Genomic DNA, 21,231 nt, shown 5'->3' with positions numbered 1-21,231 from the left:
GGCAGGGGTGGAGACAGATACAATTTGGGAGAGATAACAATGCAATGGGCATGTGAGATTGTTTTCAGGGTTTTTTTTGGGGGGGGAGGTCTTTTTAAATTAAACAATAGATCAGTTCACCAATGATGTGTAATAAAGTAAAACTGAGTACTTTGAAAAAACAAGGAAATGAAAGAGTCTGAAATAACCTGGCATCCGTCGGAGAATGTATGGGGAAGTGTCTGTCTGGCAAGATCTGTTTTAAACAAGGCTTGTAAAACTAATGCTCTGAATCATAACAAGGGACGCTCGGCAGGGGAAGACTCTGCTTCCTCGACTGCCTTTGAACTCCTCTGTAAAGGACTTTGGCAGTACGTTTGCTGTCGTTAATATTAAAAAGACCATCACTGTAATTCTCTTCTCTAGGAAGTGTAAAACAGAGATGTCCCGCCAGTGTAGGGACATCTTAGTGCTGGGTGCCTTGCCGATTTGATATTTTCTTCTTCTGGACCTGAGGCCTTGGCCACAACCATGTCACACCAGCTCCTGGATCAGGCCGAGAAGCCTAAGAGCTCGATCCCCCCTCTTCCCATTTACTGGAGCGGGAGGTTTTGGAGCAATGCCGTACGCCTTGCACCTGGCACTGTTCAATCAGGATGTCAGCTGGGATGGGAAGAATAACCCGGAAGCCCAGAACAAAATGGGTCCCAGTGATCAATACAAGTTCTACTCCATGAACGTCACACATTCGACATTCTGATAACAAAACTGAAGACAGTCTAGATGTCTTTTTTTTTTTTTCAATAAATTTTATTTATTTGACAGAGAGAGAGAGAGCACAAGCAGGCAGAGTAGCAGGGAGAGGGAGAGGGAGAAACAAGCTTCCCGCTGATCAAGGAGCCCAATGTGGGGCTCGATCTCAGGACTCTGGGATCATGACCTGAGCCAAAAGCAGTTGCTTAACCAACTGAGCCACCCAGGTGTCCCCAATGGCCTACACTTCTAAATGAAATGTTTCGCTAGAAAGGTGAAAGTCTTCCAGAAAGCATCTGCACAGCTTTCCACTTATGCAGGAAATATTTCCCCGCTACAGGCCAAAATCACAGTGAATTGTGTTGGGGTTTGCACTGATTAATAAATATCTGAAACTTTAAAAATGAAATGAAAAAAATTTAAAGTATAAAACATATCATGTCTCTACAGAGTTTATACTTTGAAAACACAAATGGTACTTGTGTTTAAGAATACAGAATTTCAGGCGCTTGGGTGGCTCAGCTGGTTAAGCGACTGCCTTTGGCTCCGGTCATGATCCTGGAGTCCTGGGATCGAGTCCCGCATCGGGCTCCCAACTCAGTGGGAAGTCTGCTTCTCCCTCTGCCCCTCTCCCCTCTCATGCTCTCTGTCTCACTCTCTCTCTCAAGTAAAAGAAGAAAAAAACAAAACAGAATTTCAATTTAATTACGCATGAGCTAAACAATGCCCCATTAGTGAACGCATCTTTCTGACATTATCCTCTCTTCTCCTGATAAACTCCAATGGAATAAAACTGCCAATATCCTTTGCCCTCAACATTCAGTAGGAAACCTCAATCCTAAATCATGGTTCAAAATGGATTTTGAACTGAATTGGAAAAAAAAAAATATATATATATATATATGACTCTTAAGTGGAGGTGAGATCCTGAGATGATTCTGTACCTGGGAAAGGGTGAACAGAGGACCTGGAAGGATGTAGAACTATCTGGAAAGAACTGGGGAAGATTAAACATATCAGCTGGTTTTTACCACCATGCAGTACTCAAAAACTGAAGACAGGAGGATTCTCTCCATCTCACACAGACCTTGGGCCTATGACTTATGGCTCCCAGGGGTGCCCAGATGTCCACAGCGGGGAAGAAGCATCAGCAATTGTGTTCATGGTACCTCTGTTCCCACTTTCAAAGCTAATTACCCGCGTGCTTCACTTAGCCCTTGATCACAGGTTAGTCTGAAAACATTCCTGGTAGGAAGGAAGACCCACGTAATTCCCCCTGGGAACAGGCAAATCCAGCTGCCCTCATCACCTGTGACAATCAAGGCACATCCCTCTACCCCTGGAATGAAACTTTTGGTTTGGGCCAGACATACAGAACGAGAAACAATCCATTTACTGATTACTCTTTCCCTACCCAACCCCAGTCTCTGCAGCAACAAAATGACGTCTCACGGGGTCTGCTGACCCTTCAAGACACTCTCTTCTTTGGCTTTGGTATCTCCAGGGCCTCTGAACACCGTTGGAGCAGTCAGGTCTAGAAAACTCCTAAGGACCTAGGAGCCTCCCTCCAGGCTGATCATGTTACAAATGCAGATTTCAAGGAGGAGAGGGGAGGCTTCTTTGTCTGAAAGCATGATCCCCATAGGGTTGTCGACAACTTTGTCGAAAGGGCAGCTTGTCCACCTCAGAATAAGGATGCTCCGGGCACCTGACTGGCTCAGTCGGTTAAGCCCCCAGCTCGTAATGGAGGCCCCAGTCATGAACTCATGGGTCCTGAAACCAACCCCCAGGTTGAGATTTTCTCTCCTTCTCCCCACTCACTCTTTCCCTCTGTCTCTCTCTAAAATAACTGAATAAATTATTTTTATGGGGCGCCTGGGTGACTCAGTTGTCAACCGACTGCCTCCGGCTCAGGTCATGATCCCAGGGTCCTGGGATCGATCCCCACATTGGGCTCCTTGCTCAGCGGGGAGCCTGCTTCTGCCTCTACCTCTGCGTGCTACTCTGCTGTTTGTGCTCTCTCTTGCTCTCTGTCAAATAAATTAATTAAAAATTTTAAAAAAACAGAATGAAGATGCTGGATTAATAAATTCCTTTGGAATCAGAAACATGCCTTAAAATTATCTAAACCCACCAGCCCTCCTATAGCACACATCTTAAGGCTGAATATCACCACTATAGGTAAGATATTCTGTGTGAAAGTACTGAGCCCAGCTCCCAGCACATGGTAGGTGCCCAGACCTACAGGCTAAAGATGTGCATTCAGACGGGCCAGGGTTCAAGACACAGCCCTGTCCCCTACCTAGCGACACCGTCTGAAACACAGCCCCTTCCCTGAGCCTCTCAGTTCAATCTGTAAAAGGCACCTCCACACGGCTGTTTAAGAAATTACACGCCAGACCTTGCCCGGTACCTGCTGGCTTACGGTGGGTAATCGCTCATCTTTTTCTATGGTTTTCCAATTTCGACAGAATTTCTCAAACATGTCTAATGCCATCTCCTCCCTAGCACACCTTGTACACAGATTCCCAGAGCACAGAACGGACTTTGCCACAGTGTCAACCCTCGTTGGCCTGCACAGTCTTCTCCTCTGTCCTCCCAGGAGGGAGACTCAGGAAACTCAGCCTGAGTGGGAAGAACAAGACGGAGTCCGAACCTGGGGTGCATACCTCACACTCCCAGCCATCATACCCGGGGCCTTTGGGAGACTCCTCCCCAGGGCCACTTCGTGCCTGTGTGCTCTGGGTCCTAGCACGGGGCGCCAAGCTCAGAAGGGTCCTAGACTGGGCTCCATGTGTGCCTGCTGCCATCTTGAAATTCTTAATTTTTGAACAAGGGCCCCCCATGTTCGTTTTGCACCATGCACCACAGATATGCAACCAATCCTGCTCTTTTCCATCCTGTAAGACTTAAGATGAAGGTCACTTCTTCTGAGAAGACCGAGCAGCTCCTCTCTGACTCGCTCCCGTAACCTCCCACAACCCCTGGCTCATACCCCCATTTATTTATCCACCCCCACCAACGTTTAACGGACCACTGTTACAACACCATCACCACTGGCCTTCTTGAACCCACACCAAATCCCAGGCACAGTGTTATGTTATTCTCATCCGAGAGTTATATTTAGAGCACCTCTAAGGTAGGCACTATTACTACCCCAATTTACTGAAAGGTTAAGGACCCGCCCACGGAGCTGGGTTCAGGGGGAAGCAGGACACTTGGGTCCAGGCACGGCACAGGCTCAGGCTCAGAACCGTTTTCTTCAACTGCCAGGTACTGTGCTCAGAACCAGGAATGCAGTGATCAAGAAAAGGACAGTCTTTATGACAGCCACCCCACTCCTACCCCGGACATATAATTATTAGTTGCATTTTTCAACTATGTATTTAAATGTCTGGACACTTCACCCAGAATCCCCAGCCCCTTGGGTTTATCTCTGTAACACGGAAGCCTACTGTAAACTTCAGACGTGTGATTGATAGTCAAAAAAATTCTCAAGAGGGGCACCTGGGTGGCTCAGTGGGTTAAAGCCTCTGCCTTCAGCTCAGGTCATGGTCCCAGGGTCCTGGGATCAAGCCCCACATCGGGCTCTCTGCTCAGCGGGGAGCCTGCTTCCTCCTCTCTCTCTGCCTGCCTCTCTGCCTACTTGTGATCTCTGTCTGTCAAATAAATAAATAAATAATCTAAAAAAAAATTCTCAAGAAAGCAAAGAAAAAGTGGTTTTGACATGACATATTAAAATATTTCAAACATGGGACGCCTCTCCCTCTCCCTCTGCCTGCCACTCTGCCTACTTGCGCTCTGTGAAATAAATAAAATCATTTTTTTAAAAATTTAATAACAAAATAAAATACTTCAAATATTTCCTATTAAACCATGACAATGACATTAAAAACTGATCTAACTGGTGTGTTATTTTAGGTAACAAATTATTTGAATGAAATAAGATGATCTAAATGGAAGTAGCTATTAATCAAAACAAAATACAAAAAAACTATCATCCATTTTTCCTCACAGTGATGAATGCCTTACTGTCAGGATTTTTAGTTGTTTAAAATCCACTTTTTTCTTGAAGTTTGGAATTTTTTTTCAACTTGATTACCATAATGCCTCTAAAACTCTGGCAAAGTCCCAACAAGACTTGTGCCATTGGCCTTCCTAAAACTATATTAACCCTTGCTAAAAAGGCATGTCATGAATCTAATTTTGACACATCAGACAAACACAAGTTGAGGGACAAGCCACAAAGCAACTTTCCTGAAACTGGCCAGTTCTTTTCAAAATGTCAACATCATATCAAAGAAAACCAAGGAGCTATGCTAGGCTAGAGGAAATTAAGGAATAAGGACAATTAAATGCCACTGGGAAAACCCATCCTGATGTCTGTACCAGGAAAAATAACGCTGTTAAAAACAGAATATTTTAGACGCTGGGGGCTCGGGGATGGAAAAAACAAAAACAAAAACACAGGACGTGTTTTCAGGAACAAATGGCAAATTTTGAGTAAGGACTGTAGATTGGATTCATAGTAATGTACCAATGTTGAATTCCCTGATTTTGATCATTGTAGTGTGTTATATGAGAGAAACGCCCTACGAGGAATTAGGCGTGGAAGTATTTAGGAGTAAAGGGGATAATGCCTGCAACTTAATTCTCCAGGGAGAGAAGGACTATTAAAAAAGCAAACATGGAAAAATGTTAACATTTGGTGTTCACCACAGGATTTTTGTAACTTTTTCCTAGTTAGAAATTACTACCCACCCCACCCCCAATTTTTAAAATTTGATCAGCACAAGTCCTGGAAATGATGCAGAATGCAGGTAAACATCATGGCCTGGTATCTAGTGATCAAGGACTCGATATTCTGGTTTCTAAAGGTTTCTGAATTCTAAAAACTGTGTTGGAAAATACATTCGAAGACAGCACGTGATACAAAAGGAACCAGTCCACACTGGGTGGATACATGTATACATGTTTGTTTCATTTCGCACTTAAACTTACTAAATGTGAAAAGCCTCACTCAAGAAAATTAGTAAGTAATTAAACAGTGAGGTCAAAAAAGGCTTCTTTCTCTTCCTCTCTCTGAAATCTTCCATTTGGGGCTTCCTACTCCGGCCCTCCCCCACCCCTTCCCTTCAAGTGTATCAAATAACTAAACTCACCTCGATCACCTTCTGAGCTGACAGTTTCTTCAGTGCTTTTTTGGGGGCTTTCAAAACAAACGGGGGCCGAGCAGGGGCTGGGTTAATATTCAGAACTCCGCTCGGTTTCCCCTACTGTCGCATTGGCATGACAATGGAAACCATGGGCCACAAAAGGAGACCAACAAAGGAAGACAAGTTTTTAATGCTAGAGCCATCTGCCAATTCTCCTTAGGATCTTTCCAAGAACCGAGTGAAGATAAAGCGGGAGCTGAGAAGGGGGTATGCAGGGGAGGGCAGAAAAATCATTCACGGGAAAAGCAATTGCAATATGAAAAGAACCAAAGAAGGTTTGGAGCCTGGATAGATGAATGAATGGAATCCCTCTAAAGAGATCCACCGCACCCTCTCCCCAATGGGGCTTTTGTCGGTTGCCTAGCATTTTAAATGTTATAGTCAGAATATGTTATTAAGGGAGGATTTAATATACACAAACCACAAAAAACACCCTGCAGAGTGGTCTTCTGATTACCCACGTGGAAAGCCCAAGCCACCTGCCTTTGCAAAGATTATGCTGGGCTTTCTTTCTTTACGTAGCAAAATGTCCTAAATACAGTAGTTTAGGGATAATAAAGTATTTTTATACCAACTCTACATCCCTCACTTCTCCAACAGACTTGTTAAGACCACCAACTGTGAAAATCTATTTAAATGCACTAAAACGAAAGACGTTCATGCCCTTGGGAAATTTTTTTTTTTAATTTTTTTTTTTTTTTTTGAGCCTAAAACATATTCCTCCAACATTGTTCCTAGAAGGGAAATTCTGTGCAAAACCCTGAAACCACGTGTGGATGCCTTTTCTTGGGAAGATTAAAACATGCGAAAGCAGTTCACACTCGACTCAGATACACCCTCCCTGAAGCATCTACCTCCTCTTTTTCAGCATTTTAAACAACCTGAAGGTAAAGCACAGATTTTTGCTGCTCCCAAAACATTACTAAGCTCTGAGTGGGATCAGCCATCTTCTGGAACTTTAGGGAACATGCTTTCATTCCTGAACACAGCCTTACAGGTAATCTCCTGTGGAACTTGTACTTGAAACAGAAGTCAACATTGGCTGGGTTGCTTTGTGGGTTTTCATGGGGTGTTTGGGTGTTTTTTTTTTTTTTAATTCCACCAATTTAAAATGCACACATCTTGCAAGGTCTTCAGTGATTAAAGGCAATCTAGTCACTTCTCTTTTGGTCTGACTGTATACACTCCCCACCTTAATTTTCAGGATTTACAAGATGCCTTTCAAGGAAATCTTCACAGATGCAGTGTTTATATAAATCTGGTGCCTATTTAAAAACTAATGTTGCAAAATTGTAGCATGCATTTTGTAATGTTGAAAGAGTATCTTTTACAGCTTATAGGACAGACCTTATAGCCTCCACCTGAACAAGAGGAGCTCCCTCCTTCTCTCCACGGTCAGCCCAGGGAGAGGCAAAGGGACAGGGTTAGCCAGAAGAGGGTGCCCAATGATCAAAGTTTCATTCCAGCCTGATGATGCACAAGTTAGCCCACAGGCCTGGCTCTGACAGAGACGGTGACAGCCCCAGGCACATCCTGGTCTCCCTGGTCCCAGCAACTGAGTGACTGCCCCACACACACTGTCCTGTTTGCACACCCACAGGCCCTGGGCCTTGAACTCTGCTCTCTGACTCTCAGCAGCCCATGAGGAGAGTTGCAACCCTGCGGCCCAAGGTCAGGCGGCAGGAGGTGGCCCGGGCAGAGCCAGGAGGCTGACCTCTTGCTGTGAGCCGGCTGTAGGCCTGGCAGTTGACTTCCCTGTCCCGCACATAGCATCGGGTCTCCTCTACGGCCTCTCGGATGACGGTGACGGCCAGCACGAAGCCCTGCGGAGAGAGCACAGACAGGGTGAGCCCTGCTCAAGGCAACCTTCCTCTCCTGGTGCTGGGGACGGGAAAGGCCAGAGGCCACACCGGAGGGCAGCGGGGCAGGGCCTGCTAATTACCCCAAAAGCACACGCCCCAGCAAGCCCACTTCTTGGCCTCCTTCCTGCACACACGCCCTGGGGAAACACGCCCACACACAGACAGACCTGCAGCCCTATTCACTGCCACCGCAGGGCTTCCAAGAGGAAAAGGTGGTCCGTCCACAGGCAGCGACAGAGGGATGATGTACGTCTGCTAACAGTCCACGTGCTGGGTGCCCTTCCAACGAGGCTACACCCCCATAGCAACCCTCTGCTCATGGCCACTGAGATAGAGGAGCCTCAGAAGCACAGAAAGGCTGAGTCATCTTGCCCAAGGACGGGAAGCTCTAAGTGACCGGCAGGAAATCTGGCTCAGAGTCCTTGCTCCTAACCTGGAAGACCTACCAGCCAGTCAGATGGGGCACCAGGAGACGGTTTAAGAGAAGGCGATCCATCCCGTGCCCTGACCCACCCAGGAGACGAATCAACTTTTCACAACATACAATGTAACAAACACCGTGCATTGACACAACCAGGGACAGCCACCATCCTCTGGGAGGAGTTCCCAGTTTCCTTAACTACCGGCTAGACTCCTCTGCAAGGAAGGCACCGAGAGGGAGGAAGGGGCCAAAGGGGACTTCAGTCTTCTCTGTACAGTGTTACATCCTTATAAAGAGAACACATCCAAGTATTAACTGCGCAAGTAGCAACAAACAAAAAGAACACTGGAAACGGCCCGACCTTTCCGGGGCGAGGTAACCCAACTCTTCAGATTTGGGAGGGACTAGCGTGGGAGTCAGCCATAACCAGAATCTATTTCCATCTAGATCTCTCCTCTCATGTCAATAAAGGCAAGAACATGCATTCATTTTTCTTACAAAACAGCCCTGTCATCTCCTTTTAAAGTCATTTAAAAAAAAAAAAAATACAGAAAGCACCACCACGCTAAAGGTTAGCAGCAGTGACTCTTGGAGCATTTCATTTTCATACCATTTACTCTGTGAAATATATTAACTTCGATTCAAAGGACTTTAAATCTCTTCTGCAAATCTAGCCAGAGATGTGTGGCTTTGTGAAACTCCTCCAAAGCCTCCTTCATCTTTACAATCAAAGGATTACTCCTGTTTCCAATCAGATCGTGCAGTCCTGGCTGCGGCCAGAGCAAAACTGGCACGTTTCAGAATAAAAGCATCCCCAGACCGGGGGCGGGGAGGGGAGACCTGTTCTGGGGGAGCACAGACCCAGGGCGCACAACTCCTCCCCCTCCCAAGCTGCCGGTTTTCTTGTTCTGGGCCAGAACCCAGGTGCTTGCTGTTTGTTTTTTCAGATGTTCCAGTTTCTACTTCTCTCTGCGTGGGCCCAGCTAAACCCCATTGATGGCTGGTGGAACGTGTGTGCTCCCAAAGAGACTGGAGCCTCTGACCAACCCTGCTGCCTCCTGAATTATCGAATCTGCTCTCCCCCGGCCCTACCCCCAAACACACAGTTCCCATCAATCCCAAAGGACAGGCCATCCCTTAGGGTAGAAAATGCCTTCACAAAGAGATACAAATGTAGTCCCGAAATAAATTCCAACTCTGCAGCTAAAGAGGCCCCTCACAGCCACAGATAGTCAGAGAGAGGCTTTAACAGGGAGGCCTGGGGTTGTCTGAGCTTATAAAGGAATTGGAGGCAGTGACAGCCTCTGATGAGAGCCCAGACAAAGCCATTCTGAAGATGGTAAGCCTCCCTTTGTAAAGTTGTGCGTCAAAAATAGATTTACTAAAGCAAAACAAATCTATGAGCTAGAAGTCAGAAAAGCAGTTGCCTCTGGTTCAGGAGGGGGCGACTGGAAAGGGGCATTAGGGAACCAGGGTGATGAAAACGTTCTCTATTTTGACCAAGGTGCTGTTTCCACGGGTGCTGACAGATTTCAACGTTCACCGCATCACGAACACAGTATCTGCACATCTAAGATATTAGTACCATGAAAATGGTATCAAAAGCTAAATCTCGGGGCGGCTGGGTGTCTCAGTCGGTTAAGTGTCTGCCTTCGGTTCAGGTCATGATCCCAGGACCCTGGGGTCCTGGGATCGAAACCCACACTGGGTGCCCTGCTCAGCGGGGGAGCGTGCTCCTCCCCTCCAACCCCCTACCCTGCTCATTCTCCCGCTCTCTCACTCTCTAATGAACAAACAAAAAATCTTAAAAAAAAAAAAAACTTAAACTAATTCTTCATCCAGACAATAAGCAATGTCACTAATGCCAGATGTTTAACATTCCATTGGGAGTATGTCCTGAGAATTTTCTGTCCGTTGGGAGCCAAAGGAGGCTTCTTATTTGTAGTACTTCATTTAATGCATCCAGCAAGCCGAGGAAGTAGACATGATTGTCCCCATTTTACAGATGAAGGAGAGGCCTTTCGAAGTGGGTGGAGACTCCGCACAGAAAAATCTAGGGGAGGGCACCTGGGTAGTTCAGTCGGTTAAGCGTCTGCCTATGGCTCAGGTCATGATCCCAGAGTCCCGGGATGGAGTCGACTCCTCGGGCTCCCTGATCACTGGGGAGTCTGCGTCTCCCTCAACCCCTTTCCCGTGCTTCTGCGCTCTCATGCTCTAATAAATAAATGAGGGGTGCCTGGGTGGCTCAGTCAGTTAGGCGTCTGCCTTCAGCTCAGGTCATGGTCCCAGGGTGCTGGGATCGAGCCCCGCATCAGGCTTCCTGCTCAGCGGGGAGCCTGCTTCCCCCTCTAACCCCGGCTCATGCTGTCTCTTGTGTACGCTCTCTCTCTCTCAAATAAATAAATAAAATCTTTAAAAAAAAAAAAAAAAGGGATTTTCTAAAATATCAAAAAAAAAAAAATAGGGGAAATCTGGTGTAGGCATCTAGAAATAGATGCCATCTACTTTGTCTTTGACCGCAAACCTCCTTCTCTGCAGGCCCTGGGAAGAGGAAAAACTGCCCTCGCAGTCCTGGCCTTCACGGGAAAGGCCAGCTGTAAAACAAGGCACAGATGCAGAAGCAGGAAGCTCAGGGCCACCAGCAGCTGCTGCTCACCTGCCTGGTTTCCACCTGCGGCCACAGTTGAGGGAATCAGGTGCATCAGCGGGGAGACCGGGAGACGGCAGCGGTGGCAGGGGCCACAGTGACCGCGCGCACTGAAGGTCAGATTTCTCCAGGAAACTCTAGGCATCGCTTCAGCGAGGAGACAGAGGCAGGGGCTGGGGCCAGGCCCCCTAATTTAGGTCGGGGGGGGGGACTCTCTAGGCCATTGCAGTCCCCATCACTTGCTCCAGCCCCCCTGGACTAGAAATGAGGGAGATTTTCACCGGGAATGTTTTTATGTTTCATGCACCAAGTGAATGTATCACCTTTCAAATAACTGCACTTCAGAAAGGGAACCATAAAAGGCAATGTGACAAGTTATATTTTCTGCATATTAGAGACTAACTTTTTAAAAATAAGCAACTCAGGGTTTGAGTCTATATAGCTATGTAGTAAACAGTGAAAAAAAAAAAGACAAATAAAATTGGGATATTTCATATAAAACTCTCAAGTTTCTGACTCTGGGGTCTGGCAACTCCAGGCCTACGTCCGCACCTGCAGGAACAGAGCAGTACGTTCCGTATTGTATGGGACAGGAGCTCCCTTGCTCCCCCTTGCTGGATGGTGTCAGCCCAGGCCCTAAGTCTGCAGCGGGCCACTCCCTGGGTAAGGACACAGCGCACAGACCGGAAGGCTTGTCATGCGAGGGAAGGAGGCAAACAGAAGTTGGCTCCCGCTGCCAGAGTCCTGGCTCACCTACAAATGAGAGCAGGACAGAACGGTCCGCACATCCCCAGAGCACCTTTCCTGTCCGCACGGGGAAAAGGACTCCCCTCTCCTTTCTCAGGGCCGGAGCTGCAGGCCGGACTTGTCCGCCAACGCGACACAATGTGGACACCCACGCACTCAGGGATCCCTTAGCAAGTGGCCCCCCTACACTGTGGTAAGTGCCCGGACACCAAATCCTCATCATCTCCTACCTGCCGCTGAAGGAAAAAAAAAAAAAAAGTCTGTTCTTATTTCTTGAAGGAAGGCTTAAATCTTTTCTACTTTAACAGTCTTCTCCCAATTAAAGCTTAAACAATATTCATGTAAAGAGAATCCGAGTTCTCCCCCAAGTCCCACCTAGCTCAGTGGGAAATAAACAGCCGCTATTTGAAGAAGAGCTGTCAGTTCCGCCCTCTCCACCGCCCAGTCACACTGGGCTTCCTTCTGTTCTTCCAGTGCTCTGAGCACATGCCTGCCACGGGGCCTTTGCACGGCTGGTCCCTGTAGTTGGAATACTCCTGCCCTCCTACCCCTCTACCCATCCCTTTCTCAAGAGGCTTTCCAAAGCCACACCAGCTAAGGCTGTCCCCCCACACCTCCTTCCCACACCTTCACCATTCAACAAATATTAAATGTGCCTGGGATTGCCCATCTAGCCTGTGACCTCATTCTATAACCTCTGTGGCACTTCCGACAATTAAAAATCATTTCATTCATCTGTTTACAGTCTATCCCCTCTGAAAACCAGCTCCACGAAGGCAGGGGTTTTTATCAGTTTCATTCGGCGCAGTGTCCCCAGCACCCAGCACAGTGCCTGGCACACAGCTGCTGCTCAATAACCACAAAAGGAGGGAAGGGAGGGAAGGGAGGGGCATTCTGGCCAGTTCCGTCTGACTTCATACACAAAGCACAGAAGCTGGTACTTTTCAAACCGTCACGCCAACAGACTCTACATACACAGAAAATGCGATCTCAGAAAACTGTTTCAGTAGTACAACCCACAGAGGCAGAAACTTCGTCTTTCTTGCTTGCCACCGTGTACCCAGAGTCTAGAAGGGGATGAAAGGCACAATAAGTACGCAATACACAGTAGCTAAAGAAACGAATGACCGAGCAACCGACAGACAGAATGAATCAAGAACACAGGCTTCACCACACTCTGCTCCTGGGGGTGCCTGAATGGGGGCGACCACGTGGGGCTGGAGAGGATCTCCTCTCCGAAAGGGCCTGTTCCAGATGCCTGGGAGACAGAGGCAAAGAAGTGTCTGTTCCCAAAGCCCTGAGGTCACTGAACAAACCAGGCCGACCTACTTACCAGGGGGACCCAGTACGTGTAGAGGGCACCAAGTCTCATCTCAGGGACAAACTGAGAGCAGGCCAGAAGTAAGAAATAGAGGTTGAAGAAGTATTTGAACTGGTTAAACAGCACCTGGAAAGAGGAGAAAGGAGAGAGGGTAGACCGTCAAGCCTTGTCCGGTGGGGTCGGGGGAGGTCTCGCAGGAGGGGAGCCACCGCGGAAAGCATTCCTACCCAAGAACGCGACGCCCACGGTACCTTCTGTGGGAATCTGAAACACTCCTACAGATTGTTCAGGAAAATACACACGGGCAATAAAAATATCCTTGATCTAAGTAAAAATATACATAATGATACACACGGAAATGATAAATTTCAGGAAGAAACCCCTGGGGGCTGCAGGGGAAGGCTTCAACTTTATCTGTTATGACTTATTTCTTAAAAACCATGTGGAGTACAGGCAGGCCCCTCAAAACATGAAGAGGAGGTTTCACTGGAAAATACCTCTACTCTAAGATTGATCAAGAAAATGAGTTAAGGGTGCCTGGGTGGCTCAGTGGGTTAAGCCGCTGCCTTCGGCTCAGGTCATGATCTCAGGGTCCTGGGATCGAGTCCCGCATCGGGCTCTCTGCTCAGCAGGGAGCCTGCCTCCCTCTCTCTCTCTCTGCCTGCCTCTCCGTCTACTTGTGATTTCTCTCTGTCAAATAAAAAAATAAAATCTTTAAAAAAAAAAAAAAAAAAAAAAAAGAAAATGAGTTAAGGGATGCCTGGGTGGTTCAGTGGGTTCAAGCCTCTGCCTTCGGCTCAGGTCATCATCCCAGGGTCCTGGGATCGAGTCCCACATCGGGCTCTCTGCTCAGCAGGGAGCCTGCTTCCTCCTCTCTCTCTCTCTGCCTGCCTCTCTGCCTACTTGTGATCTCTCTCTGTCAAATAAATAAATATAATCTTTTAAAAAAAAAAAAAAAGAAAGAAAGAAAGAAAGAAAAGAAAACGAGGTAAATCATCATCTCCACAATATGATCTCAACACCATACAGTAAATATAGCAGACTCCCATTCCGTGTGGAGGTGGGTCCCGGCAGAGCCCGGCTGAGCCCACGCACCCTGGGCTTGGGACTGGCACTTGCGGGACTTATCTGGGGCTCTAGGTAGACATGATGCATCTCTCTGGGGTGAAGGTAACTAACAGCCCTTTTCTGGCCGTTTCACTCCTGCTCAGTCATGGACACGTGGTTGGCTTCGTAGTCCAGAGACCGCAGTTACAACTCGGAAGGCAGTGGTCCTGACTACACCAGAGCGTCCATCAATGAGAAATAAACTCTTTCTGATTTAAGATACTGAGATACGGGGGGAGTTGAAGGTAGCAATCAGTGTAGTCAGAGTCACCCTAAAACAACATTCCAACTGACCTTAAGCGACAGCATTACACATTCGTGTTTCTTTAATCTCGCTCAATAAATCAAAGAGTCATTATTTTTTTTTTCCTTCCAGCAATGGAACTGATTGCTGCTGCTGCTTCTAAAGTCAGCTGGTGTGTGTTTGGAGGCTCTGCTGGATATAAATAGGTATGCAATTTAAGTATGGGGGGGTGGGGGCGAAGGTTTGTAGATCATCCACGGATGGTCTAAGTTAATGTGGAAATACGGTGACTCCAGTGCATAAAATACCAAGCAAAACAGAAACAATTCATTAGCAAAAATATCCACAGACACTCTCCTTGGATGGCAGGAATGAAACTTACCTCTTAAAAATTTTCTCTATATTTCTATCTCCTGACGTTCCTAGGGTGAATGTGCATTTCATGATGAGGGGGGAGGAGGGGTGTGGAATTTAGGGACTGATGGGTTTTTGGGTTTTTATGGGTTTGGTGGTGTGGGGTTTTTGGAAGATGAACAGCCCGTGGCTAAGGCAGTCTAGAAAACACACAGGCTATTCTGCCATGGGGACCTGGGTCTCCTAAAAATGGCCCCAGCTGTACGTACCCCAGGAAGAAAGGTGAAGAAGTTGTACTTCTGGTTGTTGATGACATTTCGAGGGTACCTCTGGTCCCTCTTCTCGGGATGCCCCAACCACACTGTGCGGGGCCTGGGCTCCCCTCCGCCACAGCATCTCAGCCACTCGCAGCACCTGTGGGAAAGACAGCATCACACTGTCAAGGCCACGTCCACACCCACCCTCTCTGAACATCTGCACTGAGTCAGGACAACAGCCACGAACGGGCTTCATCTGTCTGAGAAGGGAAAGCAGGGTCCAGGTTCTAAAAAGCTGTGATCAAGATAAAGGCTGGTTTGCGCCCAAGTCCAAATTACTTAATTCAAAATGTAAGATTCATTTTTAAAATGAGATTTAGGTTAAAAAAGTAAAGATACAGCAACACATTAGCACTATTACTTTCACATTTTGCTGATGAGAGAGGAAACCTTGAAACAGTTAAATAAGGCACCCAAGGAGGACTGAATTCAGATTTCTACCTCAATTTGTGTCTCCCTAATGGCAATTCTCATTACCCAAAAGAAAGTCTGTTTGCTTTGAAAAAAAATAAAATAAAAAATAAAGCACCCAAGTTTGCCAGGAGGTGAGAAACAGGGGAGTCTGGCCTTGAACCCCCTCCATCTCATTCGAAAACCTAGTATCTTTCCAGCACCCCGTGCTGTCAAGGTTGCTGGTTCTGCCAAGATAACCAGGTAAAGGGGGAGGGGGAGAATCTCCTCTCCATACCCAGATCTCCTTTCCGCAGCACCCCAGAGGAGCCAGCCAGGAAGACAATGGCTCAGGGCCTGGCGTCCTCTGGAGCGGGGCCAGATGCCAGCTGCCAGCCAACTGACCGCCCCGCCCCCACTCCCCCAGCTGTCCAGACTGTCCTGCGAGGTCAGCTCATGCGTGCACCTGCTCCCGGGTGGCCCGCACCAGGCAGAGCAATGCGGGCAGCTCCAGTGGAACAAAGACTCTCTGAAAACACCCCAAAAAGGCAGCTCATCCTTCCGGAAAGCCCGTACACAAAGCACTTCAAGAATCACAAGCCCTCGTAAGCACTGCGATGGAAACACCCCATACCGAATTGTTGGCCTCTGACCGCCCCCCCCAAACACACACAGGCCAGGAGGGAGAAACCCCAATCCTGCCAGCCCCAAGCAGACAGGGAGATTACGACTTACATAAATACTGGTCAACCCACCCTTCACCCCCTCCACCTAAGGACCAGGCAGGTCCTGGTGGGTGGGGTGCTAGGGTACGGATCTGGCAAACACGGTCCCTGGGCATCAGCAAGCTGCCTGCCCAGGTGCTCAGAGCTTCCATGATGAAACACAATGCTCTTTCTTAAAAATAGCATCTTCGTTCCAGTAAACTGGTGCTCGGGTAGAGTATACATGGCAAGGACAGGTTTCACTTCTAGTAACTCATCTGTGCTGGTCCTGTTCTAAGTTGTCCAAAGGCCAGGGACAGAAGCCTCGAGGAGTCCAACTGGTGCCTGTGGATGGGAAGCATCCGTGTGGGCCATCGGGTGACACCAGCTAAGTGCTGAATGAGCACAGGAAGCAGGAAGGAGGGAGGGGGGACTCACGGGACAGGGAGCATGACTCTTATTTGGGGAAGCCATCCTGCTGGTGAATCGGGATCTCCCCATCCTGTAATAATCCTGGAATGATGGCTCCCATAGTTGCAGATTTCTAATGAGAGCTGAAGAACAGATTTCAGAAAACCAAGCATCAGGTCCACTGTTTATCTGCATTTTGTCTGTGTCATTTTAGCAGGCTCTGCACGGCAAGCTATCAGGTTGAGCCAGTCATTACCTAACCTGCAGATCTGCGCACGAGCCCAAAGCAGGTGGACCGTCACTGCAGCCGGCCCTGTGGCAGCAAAAGACTGGAAACAAACCTAACTGACTCATTGGGGGCCGGTCGGTGCTGGTGAAATGAACATGGAACAGCCACAGTAGTCTTAGCAGAGTCAAGGAGAGAGCGTATGCACTAAGTGGCCCATTTTGCAAGGTAAGCTAAAGTGAAAAGCAAGAGGCTAAAAGATGTTTCCAGAATGCCCTTCTTTGCATGAACACAAGGGGATACGCACCCAGACATGCTTCAAGTGCAGGAAATCTCCAGCACTGGTTCCCCCTGGGAAGGAGGGAGCAAGGAGAACTTTGTGCGATGTATTCTTTAGTTACAATGTTTCATATTATCCAGGGACTCAATGCGGTTCCATTCCTCAGAGTAAGCATTATGAAGTATCTAGTTGGTACGAAGTACTACTCCAGGTCCTATGGGGACCGAATGTTCGAACAGGATCCTTGCCTTCCCCTTCCTCGCAATCCCACTGAAAAACAGGGTAAGTGGTCAGCACAGGATAAAATAAAAACTCTGCGTCACTCGAGCCCAGAATATCTGGCCCCAAGGCCATCTCATTTAGCCGATCTGAGGGTCACCGCATTTACTCTCTCCTCACACCAGCCACGCTGTATACCCCGCTACCCCGCGCGCTTCCCATATACAACCAATCAATAAACAGTGTTTATTGAACACCAACAACAAAAATAACGTAAGACAAGTAATCACTGCCTCTTTTTTGTCACCTGTTCATTCACCGGCTAGGTCTCATGCGCTCAGTGTGCCGGGCCCTCCCCTGGCACTTGGGCATTTGGGAGCGAACACAACAGACAGGTCCTCCCTGCTCTGCAGATTATACTCGAGTGCAGGGAGACAGACCGTAAACAACCACCCAAAATAAAACAAGGCCTGGGCAAGAGAGGGCGTGGGGGAGGGGTGTGGCTCAGGAAGACTGGGTGGTCAGGGAGGCTGGTGTGACAGCTGGATGGGGGGACGGGTAGCCACAGCCACACAACCATTCAAGGAAGCAGTCTGGGTACAGTGGAAGGGAGCCCCAAGGGCAAAGATCCAGAGGTGGGAACCAGCCTGGTTACACACCTGCGGAGAAAGACTGATGTTTACCAACCACAGGGGAAAGGGGGAAGGAAAGAGGAAGAAGGAAGAGAGGCCAGAAGACACTGGACCTTGTCTCTAGGGCAGGGAGTCCGGGGTCACTGAAGGGTTACAAGCAGGAGGTGGCGTGATCTGATTGACATTTTTAAAAGTCCTATCTGTGGCTGAGCAGAGAAGACACGGCAGTGGGTTAAGAGCAAAAACAGAGGGGCGTCTGGGTGGCTCAGTGGCTTAAGCCTCTGCCTCCGGCTCAGGTCATGATCTCAGGGTCCTGGGATCAAGCCCTGAATCGGGCTCTCTGATCAGCGGGGAGCCCGCCACCCCCTCTCACTCTCTGCCTGCCTCTCTGCCTGCTTGTGATCCCTCTCTCTGTCAAATAAATAAATAAAATCTTTTTTAAAAAAAGTTTTCTAAAAAATAAAAAGAGTAAAAACAGATCAAGAGGTGTGAGGTTCCTTTCTGGGGAAATGGGCATGCTCGAATATCAATGGTGGCAACGGTTACACAACTGTACGAACGTGCTCAGAACTGCCAATCATACATTTCAGAGAGGGAAACGGCAGGGCATGGGAACTGTGTCTTAATAAACCTTACATTAACCAAAAAAAGTGGAAACAGGGGGGTCATTCAGGAAGCTACTGTCAGAGCAAGGCAGGCAGAGATGGCGGTCCAAAGGAGTGGGGCAGCAGGTACAGATTTCCAAAATGTTACAGACGTAGTAACGCACTGTCTTTAACCAAACATTTAAAAAAAAAAAAAAGGCACTGGGGCGCTGGGTGGCTCAGTCGGTTGAGCATCTGACTCTTTATTTCGGCTCAGGTCATGGTCTCAGCTATAGAATCGAGCCCCGCGTCAGCCTCCACACTAGGCAGGATCTGCTTGGGATTCTGTCTCTCCCTCTCCCCTTACCCCCCCCCCAACTCACCCATGCTCTGTCTCTAAAATGAGTCAATAGGGGCACCTGGGTGGCTCAGTGGGTTAAAGCCTCTGCCTTCAGCTCGGGTCATGATCCTAGAGTCCTGGGATCGAGTCCCACATCGGGCTCTCTGCTCAGCAGGGAGCCTGCTTCCTCCTCTCTCTCTGCCTGCCTCTCTGCCTACTTGTGATCTCTGTCTGTCAAATAAATAAATAAAATCTTTTAATAAATAAATAAATAAATAAATAAATAAAATGAGTCAATAAATAAAATCTTTTTAAAAATAATTTTCAAAAAGAGAAATGCATTATTTCATTTAACATTCACGATAATCCCGCATGGTATATATGAGCGTCGCCCCCATTTTCACAGTGGAGAAACTGAGTCCGAGAGGACTCCGTGATTTGCCAACATCTGTTTGTTCCACGCTGAGTGGGGGAAGCTGGCCTTAAGCCCAGGCCTGTGGGACCCAGATCCTGAGCTGACAGCCTGAGAGCACCGTGCACTGCCATGAACGGCCTCATCAGCACAATTACTTTCCAGCTTTTTTTTTCTCCCCAGGCTCTCATCATCTCATAGCGTCAGAGGGATCTTAAGGGGCCCTGAGAGCAATAGCCGTCATCCCGCGGGCACAGAAGTTCTCCCGCAGGCTCCTCCTCCTGCCGGTTATGAACCCCTCGCCTCTCAGCTCCAGAGCCCGCTTCCCTGCCCGCTCTGGGAAAACGGTCAGAGCTCCCTTCTGCGCTCCTTCACGGCCAACACAACGCTACGCCTTCTCAGTAGAGGACACTGGGGGGACACCACTGGAGGAGAGGGTCTCCTGGGCTTTCCAGGGAGAGACACCCTGTGGATCAGCGGCCTGAGCGGAAGGCCTCCCAATGGAGCTCCGCCCCACCACCCACCCAGGATGCGCAGTCCCTTGGAGGCCTCCAAGCCCCACTGCGGAGACTTTCCTGGGGCTCTTGCAACACGAACATCCTGCCTCCTCCACCACCAGCGTCCTGATCCCTCATGTCCAGGCTTGTCTCCTGAGGTCCTCCTGCCACTGTAGCTCCCGGTGTCCCAATCCCACTGCACATAGATGCGTCAACCGCCAGCGCGGCCCGTCGCCGCACCTGCACCCCCAGATCACGTTCTGCTTGCCCCGTGCCTGCAGACCAACTCTCACCCTGCCTTCCAACAGCCTGAATATTTCATTTTTTTTTAACGATTTTATTTATTTATTTGAGAGATAGCACAAGTAAACAAAGCGGCAGGCAGAGGGAAAGGGATAAGCAGGCTCCCCACTGACCAGGGAACCCGATGCAGGGCTTGATCATGGACCCCAAGATCATGACCTGAGCTGAAGGCAGACGCTTCACCACTGAGCCACCCAGGCGCCCCGGGCAGCCTGAATTAACACCATCTCCAACACATCTGTACCCTCCGCCTTGGGGAAAGGCCACCTCCCAAGTGCATCCTTCCCTGGGTCCGCTCCCTCAGCTTCAACTACCCCAGTGTCCTCCTCTATCCTATAATTACCCTTTATCCTCATGTACTAAGTCACTTCCCTCCATCTCTCCACCTGGGCTAGGCGGGCCAACCCCATCTCAGAGCCCCGGGTGCAGTGAGCGCAAGGATCCGGGCATAGCCGTGGTGATGAGGCCGCGATTATCTCCAGAAACAGTAAGAAAGAAAGTGCCCTTCCCGGTGAGGTGGCAGAGGCAGCACACACGTGAGGGGCTGCAGGTGGCCCCTTTGCTCTTATTTGGGGAAGAGTCGGCCTGATAACGGGCACCACCAGGAAGAAGGCAAAGGTTCCCGAAGCTTTGGGAAGGGTGTGCAGGTCTGCCCGTCGGCCCATTCCCTGGGCTTTTCAGTCTTAGAAATCAATTCATTGGTTTTTACTTTTGCTCAAGCCAATATTAGTTGGGTCTGTGCTAAGCACTGCCCCAAATCTCCCGTCTGAGATTCCTGTCCAAAACCCGGCTGCTCTGTCCTTAAAGACACAACCCTATTGGTTTTGAGTATCTCCGAGTCTAAGCTTCTGAAGAGTGCCGCCAACACCTTCGAGTCCGCACTCCTCCATCCTGACCCCTCGGCTCCGGCTTCGTTAGAGCGGTGCTGCCCAACACGGTGGCATCCATTCCATGGGGCTATTTATGTTTAAATTAATTAAAGTAGAAGAATTCCGCCCCCTGTTCCCACGTGCCACGTTCAGAGTGCTCCACAGCCTCTGCGGCCTGAAGATCCAGAACATTCCAGCACGACAGAAAGCTGTGCCGGACGGCACTGCTTCAGGGCATCCCTTTCAAGACCGCTCCTTCCACCTCATTCTTTATCTGACACCAGCACCAGAGGACACACACGCGAGCATCAGTAAGTGGCCCTCACCACTGGCCGCGCTCAGGCTCAGGATCTGCACATGCGCACAGTATTTCCTCCTGCATCCAACTGCCTCTAC

General features: G+C 48.7%; 1 protein-coding gene across 2 annotated transcripts in view; it reads right to left on the bottom strand.

Moving 5' to 3' along the window:
• ATP9A (ATPase phospholipid transporting 9A (putative)) overlaps window positions 1-21,231 on the bottom strand; it is a 128,902-nt gene that overhangs the window by 81,878 nt on the left and 25,793 nt on the right. Inside the window, exons 2-5 of one of the 2 annotated variants that reach the window (XM_044262821.1) lie at window positions 17,007-17,249; window positions 14,921-15,065; window positions 12,959-13,072; window positions 7,663-7,771 (exon numbers count right to left, since the gene is read on the bottom strand). In XM_044262821.1, coding sequence (XP_044118756.1) covers window positions 7,663-7,771; window positions 12,959-13,072; window positions 14,921-15,065; window positions 17,007-17,014 — 376 coding nt within the window. In that variant the 5' untranslated portion in view covers window positions 17,015-17,249. The remainder of the gene's footprint in view (window positions 1-7,662; window positions 7,772-12,958; window positions 13,073-14,920; window positions 15,066-17,006; window positions 17,250-21,231) is intronic. The other variant, XM_044262820.1, reaches the window with a different exon arrangement.

Source organism: Neovison vison, chromosome 8, assembly GCF_020171115.1.
Source record: "Neovison vison isolate M4711 chromosome 8, ASM_NN_V1, whole genome shotgun sequence".
Classification (NCBI taxonomy): Eukaryota; Metazoa; Chordata; class Mammalia; order Carnivora; family Mustelidae; genus Neogale; species Neogale vison.
The sequence above is the reverse complement of the archived record's forward strand: the minus strand, read 5'-3'. Positions and strand labels throughout refer to the sequence as shown.